Raw genomic sequence first — 24212 nt, forward strand, 5'->3', positions numbered from 1 at the left:
AAAAGAAAAAGACCCAAAAATCGGGACATCTGGTCACCCTATATGGAAGATGGATACATAACTACACATGTATTTGTTCTGTTGTTTTAAACCTTTCCCCTTGCTATTCTGTGTTTTGTTAAGATTAAACAAATACTTTGTTTTAAGAAGGCTTTTTTGGATCACTGTATTCACCACTGATCACAAGCTCCCAGAGGGAAGAACCACAGGTACAGAGTCTAGTAGGACCTATTGTGGAGTAAGCCTGATTATTACAGGGTTCTGTAGCCTAGCACCCTGCTCTAAGAGTGGGAGAATCATGAGATTCCTCCCCAGAGAGGTGAAGGCTCATGGCCTATGACTTGGAAGTTGTGCACTCAGTGAGATCAGAAGAGGGGACAGAGATGCCAGTACCCTTGAACCACGACAGTAATATTTTACCTATAATGCAGAAATTAATGAACAATTTCAAACCAATTGTGATCCTATAAAGAAATAAAAAATGCATAGCTATTTTTCATGTTTCATAATCTATGTTAATAGCATTTACTGTTTGTTTATATTTTCTCTCCTAGTCTATCTCTTGGCTCTAATCAGGGCTATTATATCCATGGCTCAAGAACAGGATTTTCCTTTTTATGATGTGCATATTACTCCATATGTTTCTAAGTTCTTCTTAAGAAGTACTTTCAAAAAAATGTATGGGCAGTGCTTTTTGTAACTTAAGATGACTAATGCATAAGGAAGTTGATGTGAGCTTCCAAAAATTTAAAGGGACTTATTTTCAAAAGTAGCTGCCTAAATTGTGCACGAAAAATAAGTGTGTTTTAGGGGAAAATAGGAAGATGCACATGCAAACCTGTGCAGAAGTCAACCATGACTACTAGGTGACAAAAAAGGAAGATAAAACACAAGTCTGACATAAGCCCAATGACTGGACATCATGTACCTGGATTTTCAGAAGTGTTAGTCAAATAAATGTACATCTAATTGTTACAAGAGAACTGGACTTGACATAGCCAGTAGCCATCTTGTGCACTTAGCCACCATAAGCTGGAAGTGAGGCTACCACGTAGCAAGGAAGAATTTGGCCTTGCTTAGGCAGACAAAAACATCTGCACAATTGCAGTGTTACTAACAAGGATAGCGGATGTTGGTCTGGGTGCCTGTGTTTATAAGTTTCTTGCTGGAGTTGCTTTACTAATAAATAGAAATTATGAGCTCTTTGCTGTTGCTAGGGAAATTGTTAGCCTATTAGAAGTTACTTTGAATTATTCTTTGTTTTAAGTTACTTATTTAAAAAAATAGTTAAAACGTGTACTTTGGAAAAGTTTCGATTTTCTACGAGCAAGAAGACACTAACATCAATCTCCCTAGCAGCTAGGAGGAAGGCTGGCCATGGGAAACCTGCTGCTGTCACTCAGCACCACCTCAGACTTTGGGTAACCATATTCTGAGACACTCTAGACTATTGCTAGTTTAGATGTGTGCTTTGTACTCAATAAAAGCAAGGGTTTTTAGGTGGAAGCACTCTTGTGTGTACCAATCATTTATGAGAGGTAGATGCTGTGTCCCCCACTGATTTATTTCCTGACACCTCCTAAAAAACAGTGATTAATTACCATAGTTTTAGGTTCAGATAACCCTGGGTAATGTAATTTGCCTGTAAAATTGTGGTGACAATACATGCAACTATGGTCAGTGTACATGCAAAAGAGGCTCAAGTATGTGCTTGAGCTTCTGAAAACTGGATCCCAAATCTCGTGTCAACTAGTTTATGCTATTGTTTCATACATTTAACACAGAATATTATAAACAGTTTTTCCTGACATGACCATGATTACAAATGAACAACGGCCAAATCCTCCCTCCCACCACAAAGAAAGCTTTATTTTCCGCCCAGCACCTTATAACTGTCAGCATCACAGAAAAAAGAGCCAAAAGGTATCAACACCATGACAGTTCTTTAGAAATATTTTAAAATGCGACCGTTTCACCATAGAAGAAATCACTGGAGACAAGGACAATGCCAAGAAAATATTTATTACACAAATATGTGTCCCAATCAGATTCCGAAGATCAGTCTGAATTGCTTAAGCTGTGCTCTCTCAGGAAATTGCATCATCTGTGAACCAAGACTGAAAAGATTTCTGTTCTACATTTAGACAACTATCCTCACTTACATGTTTGACATCCTCTATAAATTGGAGTTTAGGTTAAATACACATGACAAGGTTATTTCTTCTTAATTCATAGAGCTCAAGAAAGAGGAAAGGGCACTAGTCACAACAAATGATTTTTCCAGGAATTAAGGAAGGATATTTAGGTTCTTGCAGAGATAAGCTCTAAAGCAAATGGCTTCAGAAAAGCTCACAATGGATAAACTCTCCTGTTAAAGTTGAAGAAACTCAGGTTACCAACCTGCTTATCACAGAAACTTTCAGTTTTTTTTATTTCAGAACTTAGGCTGTTCAGATCTGCTGAAATAATTTCTCCTACTGCTTGTGGCAGACTAGTAAAACTACAATAAGAGTCAAGCTATGTCTGTGATAACTTCACTGCTGGTTTCCAACCACTCACTCACTCACTCACGATTTGAGGTGTAGGAAAATCAGCTTTCGCTTTTCCTCTTTTAAATACACAACCCAATCACTGGTCTCTTTTTTCAGATCAGGATTCATACCAAAAGTAAATGAATATATGAGTCCAAGTTTTTAAAAGCAACTACATCTTCACCACAGGCACTTGTACAAATAGTTAAAATCATAATAAAAACATTTTTTCAGTATAAATTGCCACGGCCATCTAAACAGCTATACAACAGTACAACAACCTAATAATTGTTAAGTACTTTACCATAAATAAACAAATACCCAATAGTACAAAAGCTTTGCAAAATGCTTGAAGGCCAAAAAATCCAGGCTCTGTAGGACCAAGGAGAGAAAAATTCCAGAATTGAGGACTTCTCATGGAGAATGCTTTGCCAGCATCTTTCTCACCTAGCTTGAGCACCTTTGATGACTGACTGCAACTACAGAGATAAAATTTGGGGAGAGGGTTAATCAGGGTCCAAATCAGTTAGAGCTTTATAGGTCAAAACATCTTAGATTCCAGACAGAAACTAACTGGCAGCCAGTGCAGATCCTGGAGCACTGATGTAATGTGCTCTCTGCATGAACCTGTCCTTAGTGGTAACTGTACTCTCCTCCACCCAGCAACGTTTCGAAAATGTCTCAAGGAGAGCCTTATATAGAACAAATTGTAATGGTCGAATCCTGAAGTGACAATGGCGTGGAGAATGGTCACTAGATCCGCATATAAAATAAATAGTTGCTTGCACCCTACTTGCAAAGGAAAGATGATAAAACTTAATCTTATCAACAGCCGGTACCTGAACATCTAGAGGACCAAGAACGATGCAAAATCCTAACGTTATGAGCTTGAGTAACTAATGCCCAGAGCTGATATAAACTCTACCAGGTGGTTTCCCACAACTTAAAAACATTTCCCCAGTCTTCCTCATAGGACGCCTCAAGCCAGTTAGCCTTCACTCAAGCCCCAATTTCATTCAGACACAAGGTAAGGCACTTTTGCTGCGCCTGCCAGAGCTGATGAGGTGGAAACAAAGTTGGATTCCTCAGCAGCCCATGCCTCCTTATGAAACCTCCCAATAGACCATATACGCACTAACAGGAGGAATGCGAACATGGAATTTTGCAGCTCCCTGCTGTGGTCAATCACCCAAAACCAAATCTCTGAACTCCCAGAAAGAACTGAACAAAACCACTCCAAAGTGATTCTGTCTACCCCTGCTAGAGACTGCAGACGCATCACCAAACAGAAAGCAGTAATAGTTGGTCCACGACAATATTATAGCCTCCATCATACCTATTTTCCTTTCAGCATCGTATTTCCTCCAAACCACCACCACAGGAATCGAGGGAGCCCGACCACCTCCATATTTTAAGCTCCTGGCAAAACTGTTTCACTCTCCTAGCTACACTAAGGCAGCCACTGAAAAACGTAGCTGTTGCAGCTGGGTACTAGAACAGTGATTTCTAATGCAGGCTTTAAAAGCCACATTAATATACCAATCCTCCCCAAACAAAACACAATCCCCAACACACACACACATGCACACACCCCTTTCTCCCCCATCTTACTCAACATCTAATTTCTGCTGGTCTCTCTCCCCACGCACCAGATTCACTGTTCCTTGCAACAATATCCCATACTCCACAATCTATCCCAATACCATAAGATTCTCAATAGGAACTACTGGAGATTCAACAATTTTTAAACTCAGGACATTTTTGTTAGGTGTCCAAGTATGGACAAAGGCTCAATTCAATTGTAGGTATCAGTTTTTTAAAATCGTGGCCAATGTGCCCTATTTTCAAATATGGAAGCTTCAATTTAGTTAAATCCATATTTAGGAACTTAAATACCCACTTTAGGCACATACATTAAGTGCTGATTAAGGTGCCTAGGTGCTTAAACTTAGGCATTAATGTTTGGAAGTTGGATCTTATAGTAAGAACAGGTAAGTGCTAAGTGACCAAGGAGGCAGAATTTCTACGTTTTTTACAAAACTATCCAAACAGAGATAGACTAGACTTCTCCTCTTGATTCAGAATGCACCTTTTCCATTCAGAATGCTGCTGTCTGAACTGATAGGCGCACTAGAACCCCCAAATAGAAGTTTTGTGAATTACTATAAATTTCTTTTATTGATTTAGTGACAGTTGAAAAGATTAGGTGATACAGGCCTGGAAAAGCTAATATCACTGTAAATAGCCTTACAAGATCAAAGGTCAATATGAACTGTTCTGTAACACAGGAACATTACAAAGACAATTATTTTTATTTCATCAAACTGTCAGTTCTTTGGCCTAATACAATATATATACATACTTCTGAGTCCCAGAACGAATATAGAATGTTTCTGTGGTTACCATTTCAGTTCAGTATTAGATCCAAAACTGTGAAGACTTTTATTTGGAAGATAATGTTACTGTACGATTTCAGCTGTACTGTTGCTGCCTTAATACTTTGTTGTGCAAGATCACAGACAGCAAATTACTTCATCAGTTTTTAGTGGATTTTTTCTTATTCTCATATATCTTACCTGTCTTATCTTTCCTGCATGTCAAAGAGACAAATCCTGCAAACTCATCCTCATGAAAGTAGTTATTAGTCACCTTTGCAATATTACAGTCAATGCACATATGCCTGTGAGTAAGGGCTACTCACATGAGCAAGTGTTTGCAGGACTGGACTCTTAGGCAGAAAGACCAAAAGAGTCTGACTAGCTTTATAGTGAATTATGGAACTGCACCAACAGTTTTGATTGGGATAATGAAACTTGTTTTTGTAAAGATATTGTCAATTGCACACTTGTCTACTGTGCAGTTATCAAGTTTACTGCCAAACAGCAACACTTGAATAGATGCTACCCACTTTTTCCCCGACTCCAGAGGCTCAGTCTCAGCTGGCATAAAATCATGATTTTACTTGGAGGGGGTCTATGGGAATCATTTGGACTTACATCAGGAAAATAGCTGAATCCCCATTAATCATTTTCAGAAACAGGAGGGTTCCAATGAATGATTTTCATCACTGGTCTACAGCTGACCAGATCACTGTTTCTACCTTTCTCATTTACATGAATTAACTGTGATATAAGTTTCCTGTCTTCATCAGATGTTTTTATGTTGGATGGTGTTGAGACAGGGCAGGTTTAAATCTAACCATGACAAATTGAAGCAGCCAAAATATTCCAAGAAAAGCCAGGACACAAAAATTACAGACTATTTTTTAAGATAGGAGTTCACTTTATAACCATTTTTAAAACGGTTGGACAAATGGCTGCAACTCTGTTCAGACGGCCTAATATTTTCTCTTATGACTGTCATCTATAATCTCAGATAGAAGGATGATATAAGGAAAAAAGAAACTGGGTCACTGAATGATCATTCTATGATCTACCAATTTTATCATGAAAATGTGCAGATGATAATGCTTCCCTCACCCTCAGATCCTCCTTAACATATGTTACAAATCTTGAGGGTGCCCCAATAATAGAAATATGCATATTGCTACAGTAGTAAATCTGGCCAACACAACATATAAGGTATTTGACAAAGGAGCAACTATGACCGTTTTGCCCAGAAGTGTGAAAGCTCTCTCCTGAGCAATGATATCACTTTTAAGTGTCATAGATTGAAGACATGTCAAATGAGTCATTCATTCAGTTCACTCAGCTCTAAGTTTTCCCTGGTAAATGTTCCTGAAGTGGTGAACGGCTCCCAAGGTTTGGATTTCTATCTATAATTGTTCTTACATGATAAAAACAAGGCTTTTACTTTCACATTCTTTGCTCCACAAGAAAAAATAATACACCTCTACCCCGATATAATGCTGTCCTCGGGAGCCAAAAAATCTTACCACATTTCAGGTGAAACCATGTTATATCGAACTTGCTTTGATCCGCCGGAATGCGCAGCCCCCCCCACCCCGAGCACTGCTTTACTATGTTGTAGCCAAATTTGTGTTATATCTGGTAGCGTTATACTGGGGTAGAGGTGTAGTGCCAAAAAACCAATCCCATTTGGGATCAAAACATGGCTCATGGTTTCAAATGAAGACAAATATCCTACCCGTTCCTTCAGTACTTATTAAAATTCACATAAGTAAACTGTATTAACTTAACACATTCAATTGGAAAGAATTAGTTTTCAATGGAATGAAAAGAGTCATCCCTCATGACTGATAAATGAACTCAAGGCTTCTTGTGTAGAGAAACCAACAGTAATAGATAAGAGGCAGGGGCAGCTCCAGGCCCCAGCATGCCAAGCGCGTGCTTGGGGCGGCAAGCCACTGGGGGCACTCTGCCAGTTGCCGCGAGGGCAGCAGGCAGGCTACCTTCAGCGGCTTGCCTGCGGAGGGTCCACTGGTCCCGAAGGCAGCCTGCCTGCCGTGCTTGGGGCGGCAAAATGCCTAGAGCTGCCCCTGATAAGAGGACATGGAAGAAAGGCATATAGAAGAATTTGTCTAGTACAAAATAAAGATACCTGGGCTCCAAAGTGCTCTTGAGCCTGTTCTATCTTGTACAAAACTAGTCCCAGTCTGGCTGACCCATGAATATATGATTCAGCCCTGATGGTTTAAATGACTATTTGAGTTGGTCGGCTTCTTTCTGAACGAGATGGTCTGCCAGAAAGTCTCTCACTCCTGCCAGCGGAGAGGCAGTCCAAACTGAAGTCTTCCCTGTCTGTTCAAGTAGTATTTGGTAACTATATTGTTTGTGAGAACCTGCACTGGCTATTTCTTGATTAGAAGAGAAAAGCTTTTGAGAGCCAGCCTGATGGAGTTTAGCAAAGAGGGTTTTTAAAAACATGAAATGAAGTCTAAATCTTCATTTGCAGCTCTTAGAGATCATTGTGGAAGTTCATTTAAAGATAAGCCCTCATTTGACATTTTTTCACACAGAGTAGTCACACTACTTTTTCTTTTCTATTACAAAAACCCAAAACAACATAGAAGGAAAGAAAGTTTCTTAGACAACAATATCTGGCAGAGAGAGAGGAAGTGAGAACTGTTATGGGGGCAAGCTTTTTTTTTTTATAAAGTTAAGGCTTCAGTGACACATACAGGCCCCTAACCATGATCATGACTACTCCAAAAAATTTGGCAGCAATGTGATTCCTAGAAGGTAACTGTGGAGGCAATGTCAGCAAAGAGAAACACACATTATATACAAAGCCAGTATGTTATATCTTGCTTCCCAGGTTTCACTGTATATCAGAAATCTTTTTGCCACAATCAAAATTGTTATTTTTGGTGAAATCACAGTAGTTTGCCTGATAGTTTACGTTTAATTTTATAATTTACTGTACCATGCTGATGGCCCATCTGTTCCTATTGACATACTGAGCCTAATTTCTGCCCTCCGTTACGAAGATTCAACCTCCAGGAAAGTCAATTACCTTTTGTTTTAGCTTGTGAATTTTCCCTGTGCTAAGAGGGAGGTTTATCCCTGTTTTTGTAACTTTAAGGTTTTGCCTAGAGGGGAAATCCTCTGTGTTCTTGAGTCTTTTGTTATTCTGTAAAGTACTTACCATCCTGATTTTACAGAGGTGATTCTTTTACCTTTTCTTTAATTAAAGTTCTTCTTTTAAGAACCTGATTGATTTTCATTGTTCTTAAGATCCAAGGGTTTGGGTCTGTGTTCACCTGTACCAATTGGTGAGGATATTATTCTCAAGCCTCCCCAGGAAAGGGGGTTAGGAGCTCGGGGCGATATTTGGGGAAGATAGGGCTCCAAGTGGCCATCCCTAAATGTTTGTTTAAATCACTTGGTGGTGGCAGTGATACTAAGGCTAGAAAGGAATTTGTGCCTTGGGAAGTTTTTAACCTAAACTGGTAAAAATCAGCTTAGGGGTTCTTTCATGCAGGTCCTCACATCTGTACCCCAAAGTTCAGAGTGGGGAAGGAACCCTGACAGTTTATTTTTGAGAACTTTGTTAATTTAATAAAAAACCCAGACCCCCAAGAAGGGCTGTGATTGAGCAAGACTGGGTGGAGTTTTGTTTAAGGAGCCCTGAAGAAAGGGAAAAACAGGTAAGGCACTATAACAGCCCCCAGCCATGAGTGGGGGCATTCAAATGACAGCAATGGTACTACAATCCCCAGTTAAAGGGCTATACTCAGGGGCTCCAACCCTCCCCAGACAGGACTGGTGCACAGGAGAACCTTGGATTTATTCTGCCACTTAATGTAGAGCTGCTATTTCCACACTTTTTATGCCGATTCTCTCTTGGCTGACGGGTTAGCTATCTTTTTAGCATATTTCTGTAGTCCCCAGAAAGACTATCCAAATGCACAAAGGCCCTGATCCTCAAGCACCTTCACACCTGCTTAATTTTAACGAGACTACATACATGCTGAAATTTAATCACATGAATAGGATTTGCTGCATTAGGGCCTCACTTGGCTAACCCTCCTCTGTGTCACTTCAGAAATGCACTCAACCACCTTCCTGATGAAAGATTCAACTCCTGGTTGCTCCTGTACCGGGATTCTTTGTATGGATTTGCAATCAAACTCTGCAGACTAGGCTTCTGGTTACTTTTCTGCTAGATTGGAAATTGATACTTTTCAGTTATTTATCACAGAATAGCAGAAATTAGACACTGAAAGGCCTATCAGATCATTTCATCTGGCCCTCATCCAGTGCTGGACTCTTCTCTACAGTATGCTTACCGGGTTTTATCCCAGTCTTATTTTAACTATACTAAACACACAGTTCTGTTAACCATTAATCTGATACATAGTAAGTTTAGTAATCAATCACTGGGTGAATGTCATGCTTTTGTGGGCAAGTGTAAAAGCACTTCTTACCCTGAGTCGCCAACTCTTCCAGTGCCCAGAATTGCCCGCAGCAGACTTTCTGTGACATTGCTTGGCTTACAAAACATGGAGAAGGCTGCAATTTCCTTTCTGAAACAATCCCCCTACTCCTTTTTTTACTCTTGTCTGGCAAGCCAATGTACTTCACGCTCTATTAGGGGGCAGCAGCCAACAATTACCCCAACCAGCCAATTAAAAAATCAGATTTTATTTGTAGTCTTACAGAAATAGGTCCTGATCTTCAAAAGCATATAAACACATGGGTAGCTACTACAACAAGCGAAGTTATGCATGTGCTTAAGAGCTTTGCTGGTTCAAGACCATTGTGAGTAAATTATAAAAAATAAAAAGTAAGTAGAAACAAACACACCTGGGCTAATACTTCAGAACACTGAGATCTTGTCTACACACAAAAACTGTATCACTTTAACTATAATGGTATGGTTAAAATGATGGAACCCCCATAGAGTGGAAAAAGTTATATATCAATAGAAAAGTGCTTATACAGGGATAGCTTATACAGGAAGGGGAATAAGCTAAACCAGTAAAAGGCACCTTTATACTGGTATAAAACTGTGTCCGCATTAGAGATTGGACTGGTATAACTATGCTGGTAAAAAATTACCACCTCTCCCGCCAGCCAACACAGTTATACTGGTACAAAAATTGTGTGTGCACCAGGCCTAAATTACAAAATACTGAAACATTACCCACGTATGGCATGGCATGAAATCATAGGCTCACAGACATGTAGGGCTGGAAGGGACCTCTTGTGCTTCCCCCCCATGCTGAGACAGAACCAAGTATATCTAAACCACCCCTGACAGGTGTTTGTCTAACCTGTTCTTAAAAACCCTCCAGTGACGGGAATTACGCAACTTCCTTGGGTAACAGTTAGAAAGTTTTCCCTAATATCCAACCTAAATCGCCCTTGCTGCAAACTAAACAAACTACTTCTTGTCTTACCCTCTGTAAACATGGAGAACAAGTGATGACTGTCCTCTTTACATATTTGAAGAGTGTGTTCTCCCTCAGCCTTCTCTTCTCTAGATGAAACATGCCCAGTTCACCTTTCCTAATAGGTCAGGTTTTCTAAACCTCTTATTATTTTTGTTATTTTGCTCTCTCAAATGTATTTACATCTTTCTTAAAATGTGGTACCCAAAACTGGATTCAGTACTCCAGCTGAGGACTCACCAGTGTCAAGCAGAGAGGAACAATTACTTCCCATATCTTACATACAGGGCTGCTCGGTGGGAGTGGGGGGACAAGTGGGGCAATAGGCCCCGGGCCCCACAGGGGCCCCCATGAGACTATAGTATTCTATAGTATTGCAACTTTTTTTTATGGAAGGGGCCCCCAAAATTGCTTTGCCCCAGGCCCCCTGAATCCTCTGGGTGGCCCTGCTTACATACAATACTCCTATTACTACATCCCAGAATGACGTTTGCCTTTTTTCCAGCAGCAGCAAACTGTTGACTCATATTCAATTTGTGATCCACTATTCCCCCCAGATCCTTTTCAGCAGTACTACTGCCTAGACAGTTATTCCCCATTTTGTATATGTGCATTTGACTTTCTCTTCCTAAATGCAGCACTTTGCACTTGTCTTTATTGAATTTCATCTTATTGACTTCACACCAATTCTCCAATTTATCTAGAATTTTGAATTCTAACGCTGTCTTCCAAAGTGCTTGCAACCCCTCCCTGCTTGGAGTCAGCTGCAAATTTTATAAGCACACTCTCCACTGCATTATCCAAGTCATGAATAAAAATATTGCAAAGTATCAGACCCAGGACAGACATCTATGGGCCCAGACTCAATATGTCTTCCCAGTTTTACAGAGAACCATTGATAACTACACTTTGAGTACAGTCTTTCAACCAGTTGTGCAACCACATTAGAGTAATTTTATTTAGACCATATTTCCCTTGTTTGCTTATGAGAATGTCATATGGGAAAGTGTCCAAAGCCTTACTTAAGTCCAGCCTTACTTAACTCACATCTACTATGTTCCCCATATCCACTAAGCCAGTTGCTCTGTCGAAGAAAGAAATTAGGTTGGTTTGGCATGATTTATTATTGACAAGTCCATATCAGCTATTACTTATCACCTCATTTTCATCTAATAAAATTGCATCTCTTCTCTCACAGCTTAAAACTCTGCTGCTGTAACAGATCTGTGTTCAGGCCACAAGTCTCAGGAAGAGGTCTGTGTATAACCAGAGAGACTTCTCCCCATACCCGTTTAGCTTCCAGTCATATTAATAAAAAGAATTTTCTGTCCTTACACAAAACAATATTTTTTTGAAATAATGTCCACTTTTGAAATAATAAGACAAACACATTCATTTTCAACTATCAATGTCAGCTAGCTAACACTCCAAAAATGTCAATAGTATTAGGCAATATTCCCTGGGAGCATGCATTTCCTTAATCTATAGCAATAGCCCCATTTCTTTCTCCCCTAACAGGCTTCCTTATCTATCTTAAATGACCGAGACTCATTCTTCTGTAGGGCTAATTATTCTAAACAATACCTTTAGTAACATTTCATTATCATGTCAATATGTCCCTTTGTAGACAGTCTAGTATAAGATATAATTGCTCTATGTGTATATATGCAAAAAATGAGTTATTAAAATCCATATGTATGTATGTAAAAGGTAAAATACAGAGAGAGAGAGAGAGAGAACAGGCTACATCATCTGCCATAGAGGGACAGAAATTTTAAAACTATAAAATAAAAGTAACTTTCTGAAATGACGAACTCTTCTTTCACAAAAATCATTCACTGAAAAGCACAGCAGTCCAGCAGCGCTATAGAGGAAACTTGCCAAGTTAACAGATGAAAAACAATTTCTTACTCTGGTACTTTTTTCAGTTGGCTGAATTGTATGAACAATACTTTTTCTCTAGTCTAATAAACCTTAATCTTAGTCCAGACCACAATAAGAAGTATATTTCTTTCTAAATATTTACTATATGTTAGCATGTAACAAGAAAATAAACCTACTCTGAATTTTGCTCTGTAATACTAATGAGCAAAATGTATCAGGCCTACATTTTCTGAAATGTCTCTAATTTTCAGAATGCCAATTTAAAAAAAAGTAAAGCCTGAGTTTTAGAGGTGCTTATCACCCACAATTGCAATTTAAATCAGGGGTTGGCAGCCTTTCAGAAGTGGTGTGCTGAGTCTTCATTTATTCACTCTAATTTAAGGTTTTGCGTGACAGTAATACATTTCAACGTTTTTAGAAGGTCTCTTTCTTTAAGTCTTTAATATATAACTAAACTATTGTTGTATGTAAAGTAAATAAGGTTTTTAAAATGTTTAAGAAGCTTCATTTAAAATTAAATTAAAAGGCAGAGCCCCCCCGGACCGGAGGCCAGGACCCGGGCAGTGTGAGTGCCACTGAAAATCAGCTCACGTGCCGCCTTCGGCACCTGTGCCATAGGTTGCCTACCCCTGATTTAAATGAAAGAGAATGGTTGATGCTCAATGTGATGTTGCACTCCATATGCTCTGTGAAAATATGCTTGGACTGTGAATATAATGTAACTGGAATTGCTTTATGCAAAAGGTCTCTTCTAAGGTATCATTACAAAGCTTATAATCTACTGAGTGTGTTCATCCTATTTGTATGTATGTATCATTCTTGTATCTAAAACTAAAAATATGAAGTTAACTCTGAGGTCCTATTGTAATTATGAAAAGTGTGGGCCATTAATGGTGGTTTAGAATCTTGATGGCTCCCATTAACTAGAACAATTGGTTGTAAATGGCCCTGTTTACTTGTAAGCCTTCCTGTGTTCCTGTGAGCCAGGCCAGAAAGAATGGATGCTTGGGGTCTCACAGGACATGTGACCATGTCACCTGGTACTGGAATCCATCTTAAACCTGGTGGTTTTCCATTTAGAAGGAGGGGTGGGGACCCAGAGAGACAAAAGATTCCTACCTTGTGCCAAAGCTATAAAAATGGGTTGAACAGAACAAAGGGGGCTGCAGTCATGAGAAAACCCCTAGTTACCACCTGAGCTGGAACTAACAAGAACTGTACCAGGGAAAGGAATGGGCCCAGACTGTGAAAGAAACTTATTGGAACATCTCTGAGGGCGAGGTTTACCTGTATTCAGTTTCTTAATGTATTAGGCTTAGACTTGCGTGTTTTGTTTTATTTTGCTTGGTAACTTACTTTGTTCTGTCTGTTATTATGTGAAACCACTTAAATTCTACTATTTATACTTAATAAAATCACTTTGGTTTATTAATTAACCCAGAGTAAGTGATTAATACCTGGTGGAGCAAACAGCTGTGCATCTCTCTCTATCAGTGTTATAGAGGGTGGATAATTTATGAGTTTACCCTGTATAAGATTTATACAGAGTAAAATGGATTTATTTGGGGTTTGGATCCCATTGGGAGCTGGGTGTCTGGGTGCTGGAGAGAGGTGACCTGCTGAGCGGTTTTTGGTTAAAGTCTGCAGCTTTGGGGGCATGGACCAGACCTGGGCCTGTGTTGCAACCAACTAGCGTGTCTGGCTCAATAAGGCAGAGTTCTGGAGTCCCAAGTTGGCAGGGAGGCTCAGAGGTAATCTCAGCACGTCAGGTGACAGTCGCAAGGGGGTCTCTGTGACCAAACCCATCACACTCAACACCTCTGAAAGTCAGGCCCAAGTGTTTTTAAAGCTGGGGCAGCAAAAATTAGAGGCCACTTTTGAAAATCTGGACTTTAGTTATTTCCATTTAGCAGCACTGGTTTATGGACTGCCAATTTTCTTTTTCTTTTTTATGCTATTAACTCAGGTATTGAGAATAAAGAGCAAGAGATTAAAACGACTACTGGCTCTAAAAATCATCTTAGGAACTGAAATTTACATTTCCTTACCTGAGTCCTTCATGGGACAGAGTGCACACTGCATGCCCCAGGCCTCACCATATAAGCAGCAGCACTCAGTGTATGTAGTCTGCTTTCCAACCAGAGGCCGGCTACAAACAAAATTCTCACTCAGATGTTGCCAGCAAAGATCTTGGTAGACTTCAGTTTCTTCGGTTTGTTCTGAAGGAGAGGTCAGTATTACACCATTACCACAATGCTCTTAATATTTTAAAGACATTGGTAAAATACAGTGTTATCTAAATGAAGGTTACAAGAATAATCTAACATTATTGCTTTACATAAAACCAAAATTGGATGGATTTACTAATGAATTCAAACGTTTAATTTAGAAATTATAACCAAGTGATTCTGACTAGTGATTTGGAGTGGCTCAAATGTTGACTGTCCAACTTGAGAAATCTGAAAGGGTTTTGGTATTCAGAAACTGCTGAGCACCTACTCTCGGAAAAACAGGCTTCTTTAAAGATTCTCAAGCTAGGCACCCAAGAATGGGACACTGAGTTCCTAGCCACTTCTGAAATTCTTTGTCAAGGAGTGGGATTTTTCCAAAGTGCTCAGCATTGACTAAATTCTGCTCCTATTGGAACTTCCACTGACTTCTGTGGGAGCAGAGTTAGGTCAATGCTAAGTGCTTTGGAAAACCCATCCAAGGAGTGAACCCTAAAATACATTAACTTGGATTTCCTTACACTGGCTAAAGGTTGTATCAGTAAGACATTTTGTCTGTCCACTAGAGGTGGGCGGAATATTTTTGAGACACTATTTTTGTTAAAATATGCTGTTTTGTCAATGCTGAAATGTTTTGTTAAACAAATAAAAGGAAGTTCTTCTTCACGCAGCGCACAGTCAACTTGTGGAACTCCTTACCTGAGGAGGTTGTGAAGGCTAGGACTATAACAATGTTTAAAAGGGGACTGGATAAATTCATGGTGGCTAAGTCCATAAATGGCTATTAGCCAGGATGGGTAAGAATGGTGTCCCTAGCCTCTGTTCGTCAGAGGATGGCGATGGATGGCAGGAGAGAGATCACTTGATCATTGCCTGTTAGGTTCACTCCCTCTGGGGCACCTGGCATTGGCCACTGTCGGTAGACAGATACTGGGCTAGATGGACCTTTGGTCTGACCCGGTACGGCCTTTCTTATGTTCTTATGTTATGTTCTTTGTGGGGACATATTGGTTTCAATTAAGTTTTTGACAGGGAGGCTTCTGAGTTCCAGGGCTCTCTGATCACTGTTGACCACAGCCACTCAGAAATAAACCGAAATAGAAAAGGTGCCTTTTTGGCTCAGAAAACTGACATTTTCCTTTTGTGAAAATATTTGAATGGTTCTGTTTTGTTCCAGTGCAGAATGAAAACAAATGTTGAAACCACAAAAGTTGTCATGAAATGAAATTGTCATCCTCTAGTGAGCTGTAGTAACTGCATTTGTTACATGGTGTAACAATACAACTTCAACTACACACACTACATGTGAAATCATAGGATTGAATCCCAACTCACAAGGAAAATGTGGTATTCTGAAAGCATGAAGTTTACCTGAGTTTAGATCCATCTTTTACAGCTCATGTAGCCAGAAGCTTCAAATGATAGAATTAGACACTTTAAGACATGGGACATTGCCTCCCTGAGCTCCAGAGAGCTGAAAGGAGAGTGGGAAGAAAGGTGCAAGTACGATCCATCTATACATAATGAACTCTGCATGCTGGTGGCAGAGAATGCGGCTGTACTGTTGCTCTGTTTCCTCCCTCTCTACTTTAGAGAGGCTAGTGCCAATAGTTAAAAAGCAGGAGCACTATGAACTTCCTGAGTACAAAGATTGTTCTTCTGCTAGCCCTAGTGCATGCATTGTCTGGAGACCCTTGTGCCCTCTCCCCTCCTTGCACATCCATGCAGGGGCCCAACACAATCTTATCCATAGTTTGTTTAGTTAAAACACCACTGTCTGGTTGAGTTTTGGGTAAGGGCTTATAGAGGTTTATTGTATGATCCACATAAAATAAAATGTTTAATCAATCTGTTCTAGTACCCCCTATTATGGAAACCTCTTGGATGGTTAAATTCTTCACTGGCTGCATGGAACAGAGGCTTGAATTCACTGCTATCCACACTATTATTAATCAAATGTTTTAATATTTCTAAAAATGTGTATGATGCAGAATTCCATAGTTAGTGTTGCCAACTCTTTCAATTTTATCATGAGTCTTAGAATATTTGGTGTTTTTCTTAAATTCCCAGCTGCTGGAATTAAGAGTTTGCTTGAGATTCTCAGCTTTCATTAAAAACGTAGTAAGCTTCTAACCCTCCTGGTTGTGGAGAAAAGCTTGAAAAAATGAACTAAGTGTACCCTAAATGAACTTCCTACAGTTACCAAACTGAGAGACAAATGAGGGACATATCCCATTAAGTAATCAGAGGCACAGATATAATTCCCAATATTTACTCCTATATCTTTCCTCTTTTGTAAAAGCACAATCTCTGTTTTGTCTGGATTGAGTCTTAGCCAGCTATCCCTCACCCAAGTCCCAATTTCAGTGCGATACTGGGCAGGCTGTGTCACTTCACATTCAAGGCTGGAACAGATAGAGATACAGAGCTGGGTATCATCAGCATATTGAAAATACCTCAAACCAAGCTTACTCATTAACAGTCCCAATGGTCCCATATACACACTGGGGTGACAAGATGGAATCCTGTGGAATCACACAAATGTGTCCTCAGCATAGATAAAAAACTGCGCAAGACTATCATCTGAGATTTCCTCAGAATGGAGCAGAGCCACCCAAGAGTGACCCTGTCTACCTTTGGTAGGGTCTGCAGCCATATCTACAACACCTCGTGGTCAACAGTGTCAGTTGTTGATCCTGTACAGGAACAGTATAATGCATATAATGGAGCATACCATTTGAATCTGCTGGTCTGATACATCGCTTTTCTGTGGCATCCAGAACCATCGGATGGGTACAGAAACAGTTGTAAGATCCTTCAGTGTTAATGCACTGGCCATCCACACAGCTGTTTGGGTCCTGACATTCATCTGTATCTTTAAAAGGGAAGAAATGCACCAAGAAAAGTCAACATCAAACTTGTTGCATTGTGTAAATTAATGCCTGCAAATTCTTAAATTAAGAACAGATTTCCCCCAGTACCACCTTTGAATTAGCCCAAATACAAATTTTACACAAGGAAAAATTCTGCCTGCATCTATGCCCACGTGGAGGAATAGGAGTCAGGTAACATCTTCACCCTACTCAGAGCCCCCATACTGGAGAGAGGCAGGATGCTGACCTATTGCACTCAAGAACTGAGCAGCCTCTTGATTAGCACACGTGGCAGTGCTTGACAGGCCCAGGTGGGCTTGTCCCTAGACATGCCCACACTACTTCCTGTGTTTGCCAGCTGAATCCACAGCAGATTCTGGAGAGAGTGCCTGCATGCTGCTCTTTTATTCGGTAGCAGTAAGGACCATTGATGAGCACCCTGCCAAAGGCCCCTCAGTACCTCTGCAGAGAGAAAGGGACCTTCCTTTTTGGCCACCACAGCTCTACTCCTCGTAAGCTTGGCTTAGAGAGGAAAAGCAAGAAGTTAGCCCTATGGAAACAGTAGGCTGTTTTTCTTAAATGACATTAAATCAGAAAAGAAAATATCTTTGTAGAGGATAGTCTTAGAAACCCCAGGTGAAAGGCTCTCTTATTGTGGTTTCAAAAATTACTTCCTTTCATTATGTTATTCTGCATAGTCTATATGGTTTTCCGCTTAAGCAGCAAAAGTCAGGGTCACACTTATGAATAAGTTTCAATCAAATGGCAAGCATAAAGGAGTAAGAGGTTCTGCAGACTAAAAGGAACGTGCTTATGTTACATCAGTGACCTGAATTGTAATTCCACATTGCATATTAACTCTTTGTGGAGAAATCTGTACTTAATAAAAATCATAGTGTTCATTCAATTTATTGTATTAAAACCTGCACAGTTACCAAAGTTAAAGTGGGATAAAGCATGCAGCCATTAAGTGCCTGATTTGTGTACAAAGAACAGAAAGCTAGATTGTACCCGGCAGATTGAAGTGTCACTGTGTGTACAGAAAGGGAGTAGTTTCCTGTCACCTTGTGTATCACACACAAAGGCCACTTAGATTAGTAGCTCCTATTCTCTGGGGAGCACAGGGGCTGCTGTTGACATGCAAGCCCCTGGGAGCAATTTGCTAAAAAGAAGGGAGGGAGTAGGCAGAGTCATGGTTCTATCTTCCACCTCCATATGTCCTTCAGGAGAGCTGGCCAGCCATGCAGGAGGAAGGGGGAGCATGCTACAGGAGTACAGGAAGCTCAGTGCTTTCCTTACTATGAGCTCTGGATAAATACCACATTTCAGCCTTGAATTTTTACTGCATAACTCTGCTGATCATGTCCATCTGCATACCATTCTATGTAGAGTGGTACATAGAATTAAAGAACTTACCAAAGCATTGGAGTTTAACAGGATCATAGAATGTGCCTTGTTTACAGTAACACTCATAACCTGGCTGTGTGTTCAGACAGAAGCCATTTTTACAGATTTCTTGTCCGAAGAGCAGGCATTCATCTGCATCTGTAGAGAAAACTACAGTTACAGCCCTTACTCAGTCATGTAGGGGACCATAGAACAAGCCCCACTTACTCCCCTGTTCTGACTGTGACTCTGGCTGTTGGGAGCACAGCCAGGGCTACTTGCCACTGTGAGCAAATGATTTGGCACTGGGTGGGGTGGGGTGAGCTGGGGGAGCCTTGGTTCTGCCTCCCTAATTGGTGGCCAGAGAAACTTAGCTAGATGCATGGGGGAAATCAGCTACTCCGCAAAAAAGGGTGAAGTAACTTACTCCTTTCCCAGAGCAAGGGGGAAGCAGGGGAGGAATTGGGACTTTGAGCCACAATTTATTCTCTGGTCTGATTCTGGGGTGCTGCAGCTATGCACTATATCTTACTCATGGCAGACTGTAAGGTGACAAGGTGGATACCAAGATATAATACTATTGTATTTACATAAGGCCCAATACTGTCACCCTTACTCATGCTGAGCAGTCCTTTACTTTGTGGGTAGCTACTCCAAAAGTAAGGGACTACTCCATGTGTGCAAGGGTGCCAAAACTGGGCCTGGTAAGCTACTAAAGAAGATTTTAAGATTTATATTGCCAATTGAAATTAGTGGGAGGGACAAACTGCAGCAATGTTGTAGATGTCCTACATGCTGGACTGTGAAAAAAGCCAATTCCCAGAATCACACAAAACAATATTACAGGTCCAAAGTGAGTAAGGACAGCTTCTGTCGAATCCAGAATACTGACAGTGGGGTAGCCCTGATGCATCCTATATATTTTGATGCAGACTGAGGCTAAGGAAGAAAAAGTTTACTAAGACAGCAAACAACAACAAAAGGATAGTTCTGACAAAGAGATGAAACCCACTGGTTAGAGCAGGAGAAAGAGGTGACAATAAACTTACTAAGCAGGGCAGAGGTAGCCATGGCCCAAGTACCCTGTACTATACACAGGGCAGTACACAGGCATAAAAACATTTCCTCACAGTCCAGGCTATGTGAAATCGACAGTACTCAATTTGCACCTCCTGTATTTTTGCTTCATAATTGGCCTTAGGTTCAAGCAGAACAGACCAAGACTGTCTTCCATGTATCAATTGTCCTTTCTTCTATTTGGCTGAACAACTTCTTCTGTGACTGTCTCAGTTCAGCGACTGTCTATGTATATGTAAATCTGTTGTCATGGTTTTGTCTCCCCCATTTTGAAGCAACGGATGTAATCTGGGCCCCGCTGAAGTCAATAGCAAAACTCACACTGACTTCAATGGAGCCAGGATTTCACTCCATAATTAGAGTTTCTATGATATAAGCAAACAGCAGTGGTGCTTGCTGGATGGATTGTCCTAATACTGTTAACAGAGATGACATGGAATCCAGTCCTATGGCACAACTATTTGTGATGGTTGTGTACCACCTGCAAGTGTGCAGCATGTAGTTTTTACCTGCATTTGGCTAGGATCATATGTTTCTCATTCCAGCGCATTCTGCTATGCCCATCACATTTCCACGGTGGGTGATCATCATCTTTCCTGCTTGCATCATCCTTTTACCATTGTATGGCTTGACCAAGCACTTCACCCTATGCTCCTTATAATCACTGTTTTGCTCTCTGCACACGTTTACTGACCGAGCACCCCTCTATCTTCCTCCACTGTGTATGATCTAGAATCTTGAAGTCATTTTCTGCTGTGCTCATGATTTATTTGGTTAGTTTTGTACTTGTTTAGGGAACCTCAATGGAGATTTCCCACACACAGACATAATTATTACTGTTGCTATATACAATCATAAGATATTCATCACTATTGTATCTGGGGACATTTGATATAATTTAGACCAAGAGAGAGATTTTCCCAGAAGTAGGCATGTATCGTACATGTCAATAGTCACAGTATACTCCATATTTAAACATATAATGAAGCATATTCTTAGCAGATAGAATCAACAATATCTAAAATGAATTAGTGCTCTTAATAAGGTTTCATTTAAAAATATAAACCATGCTAACACATACCTACTTTTCTACAGTTTTATTTACTTTGTAGCAAACTTTTACTTTTTGTTACTTTTGGAATTTGCTTCCTTTTTCCACCTCCTTTTCTTTTAGTTTATCAAACATTTACTATATTACGTTGTTTAAACCAGGCTGGTGTTAGAAATGCCAATGAAGAATGAAAGGTAAAATGGATAGCAGATAAACTGGGCCAAATTCTGCACTCAATTCCCCTGGTGTTAATCCATTGGCTTCAATAGTGTCACTCCAGATTTACACCAGGGTAACAAGAATGTAGCTACAAACTATTTTTTCCATCTGCTGAACAGTTCTCAAGGTGAATTATTAAAATACGTACTTTTCCAGAAGAGCTGAAAGGACTATAAAAATATTTTTACAGTCACTTTTCCAGCCACTAAGCAATTTTAAACATTAATTTTTTTTTAAGTTTGATTGTTTAGCAGCAAGACCACTATAATGATTAATTTAAAAAAACCACATAGCCGAGTGACTTCCATCTTTTCTTACGGAAACAGAATACGTGGTTTTGGGGAAAAGTGGGAGAGCTGGTGGTTTGGGAAAGGGAACATACATTTGTTTTTGCAAATAATTCCAAATTAAAAATGTCTGGCTACTCCTGCAAAAAGAAGCATGCAGATGAAAGCAAAATAAATACATTGTGTGTTAACGGAAGAGAAAAATATCACATTTTAAAAAATAATCTGTCCATTTGCAGGTCCACTGTCTCCACTATAAATATGCCATTTATAAGGATATTGCCAAAACTTGTTAAATGCAAAAATCTTGTTAACATAGTGAGAGTTTTCCTGGAAAACATATCTAGTTATAAAATATTTTAATTTCCACATTTTAATACTCTTAACAGTTGCAGATGTTATCAACTGCAAGGCAGCATAACCAACCAAAAAGCTGCATATATACCTACAAATCAAGTGTGCCAATTTTTTGTTGCAAAGAATAAAAATAAGCATAGCAAAGACACAAATAATATCATGTGCATGCTCCAACCAAAAAGAACTGTACTCGGAAACTGGATTTCCCAGTTCTGTACAATCTGCTATAGATCCACTAGATATTTTTCAGGTACTTAAAAACAGAATTATGACATCTTTCTGATTCATCTATATATTATCTGTCTATCTATCAAGGCCTCTATTACTACAGTATCTCAGTACCTCGCAATCTTTAATGCATTTATACTTATATTCCTGTCAGGTAGGGAAATACTATTATCTCCATTTTACAGATGAGGAAGTAAGGTACACTGAGATTAATTGACTTGCCCAAGGTCACACAGGAGGCCTGAGCTGGAGCAGAGACTTGAATTCAGGTCTACTGAATCCCAGTCCTAGGCCACAGCCACTGGGCAATCCTTCAGATATAAAAATTAGTGGCCTATTCCTGAGAAGCAACAAGAACCTATACTTCCCACTGATTTTAATGGACATAGCAGATGCCTATCATCTCTCAGAATTAGGGCCTATATGGTATAACTTTTAAGTACTGTGTTTCTGACTTAGCTATTGGTGATGTTGGCATAGCTAAACATATTAACTATGTGATGCTACTGCTCTTTTAAGATATTGTATGTTACATTATACTGCATTTTTAATGTAATATAAATATACACAGTAACTTCAGATTATTAAATATTTGATCTGTAAAACTGCAAGTCTGATAGGAACAAATGTAATTTTATGTAGCAATACTGTAGCTACTTTATAACGCAAGACCATTATGCAGATTTCCTTCTAACTATATAAAATTACAATGCATGTATGCCACACATTGTGGAAAATTCACTTTCCTGAATTAACAACAGTTGTTTCAGACTTCACTAACTCAACAAAGAAATTTTACTGATCTCACTCTTCCTTGTTAATAAAGTTTTTTGCCTACATACTCTTTCTCTCATGCACATATTCTATTTTGCTCTCTCCAGTAATGTCCATTTCTTCACAGATTATTGTATATGGCATTATGTTCTAAATAGCATAACTAAGCTTATTTTCAATTTTCAGAATAACTTAAGTATAAATCATTCATTCCCCTTGTAGCCTGCAAGCTAATGTAGGACAGAACCCTCTCCCCATAACTGCTATTTATAAATTGAAGACTGGTTTGTGCTACTTATACATGAGCAAAAGCTGATCTTTGGGGTTATGTGTTTTAAACATCTGCTCTTACAGTATAAGATGAATACAGGGAAAATACTATAAGCGTTACAGCACCTAAGATGAATAAAATGTGAATAATAAGAAAAAAACTGTAATAGTGTTATGTCCTAAATACAGGTTTACCATAAGGTAAGTATTTTGGAGTAACATTTTACTTCAAGATGCTGTTTCTGTCGTATTGAATAACTGAAGTAATATGTTGACATTGCTGGTTACTATCTATTATTAGAATTTCTGAACTGTTCATATTTAATGCAAGTTAGCATATCTAATTAGTACTGACCTCTGTAATTCTGTGTAATGACTCCATAAGATGAATCACCAGAGGGGATGAAACCTTTTCCTTCAGGACACAAATCAGTAAATTCAGCTGGTAGAGAAATAAACCAAAAAATCATATCAGAAAAAAAGCAGTTATTTAGGAATCTAGAACTGTAACAGATGATAACATTTTCATGTTCATGAATACATTTAAAATTGTATTCTACTTTCTAATTCTCAGAAATCTTAGGCAACCTTTCCTCTGATTAATTCCCTTTGGGCAATCTTATACACCTAGGTATAACCTTATGGCCAAATGCTGCAGTCATAACACAGGCAAAACTTCCATTGACTTCAACAGGAATTTTACTATTGTCTTCAAAAAGAGTTTTGCCTCAGCAGGAACTGAATAAGAACTGCATCATCTGGCTCACACAGGGAATGAATTATGTTATGTTGGAGATGGCATAGGCTCAAATGCAAACAAACCCTCTTTTATATTTTCAAGTATAGTGGCTCTTTCCAAAGCACACAGCAATAGGCACAGTTTCACCAGTTCAAAGATGTGGCTAAGATAAGAACTGAGAACAAGAAATCACTTTTCTTTTAAAAGTTATCTCTTGCATTCTGAAGAATTTACACGTTCTAATCTGAAATGATTTATTCCAGCTAGATATTGAATATCAGCCATCATTGTTTACACACTGTGCTTCAAGTACTGTTATCAATATTTATGCCAAAGAGCATATGGTTATGCTCTTCTAATTGGTATTTAAAGGCTAAAAAATGTTGTACAGACAGCATGATTAACTGTATTATACAGTAGGTAGCAGAATGTAAAATTAATGTCATGTTATATATCTATTCCAATGTTTCACATTGCTGCATAAGCTAAGCT

At 39.3% G+C, this 24212-nt stretch overlaps 1 protein-coding gene across 8 annotated transcripts in view; it reads right to left on the reverse strand.

Moving 5' to 3' along the window:
- Nucleotides 1-24212, reverse strand: part of LTBP1 (latent transforming growth factor beta binding protein 1) — a 336620-nt gene that overhangs the window by 19981 nt on the left and 292427 nt on the right. For all 8 annotated transcript variants that reach the window (XM_039530237.1, XM_039530240.1, XM_039530238.1 and 5 more), the window contains 4 exons: nucleotides 23337-23423; nucleotides 18749-18877; nucleotides 17194-17334; nucleotides 14280-14450 (listed from right to left, as the gene is read on the reverse strand). In XM_039530237.1, coding sequence (XP_039386171.1) covers nucleotides 14280-14450; nucleotides 17194-17334; nucleotides 18749-18877; nucleotides 23337-23423 — 528 coding nt within the window. The remainder of the gene's footprint in view (nucleotides 1-14279; nucleotides 14451-17193; nucleotides 17335-18748; nucleotides 18878-23336; nucleotides 23424-24212) is intronic.

This window comes from Mauremys reevesii, linkage group 3 (genome assembly GCF_016161935.1).
Source record: "Mauremys reevesii isolate NIE-2019 linkage group 3, ASM1616193v1, whole genome shotgun sequence".
Lineage (NCBI taxonomy): Eukaryota > Metazoa > Chordata > Testudines > Geoemydidae > Mauremys > Mauremys reevesii.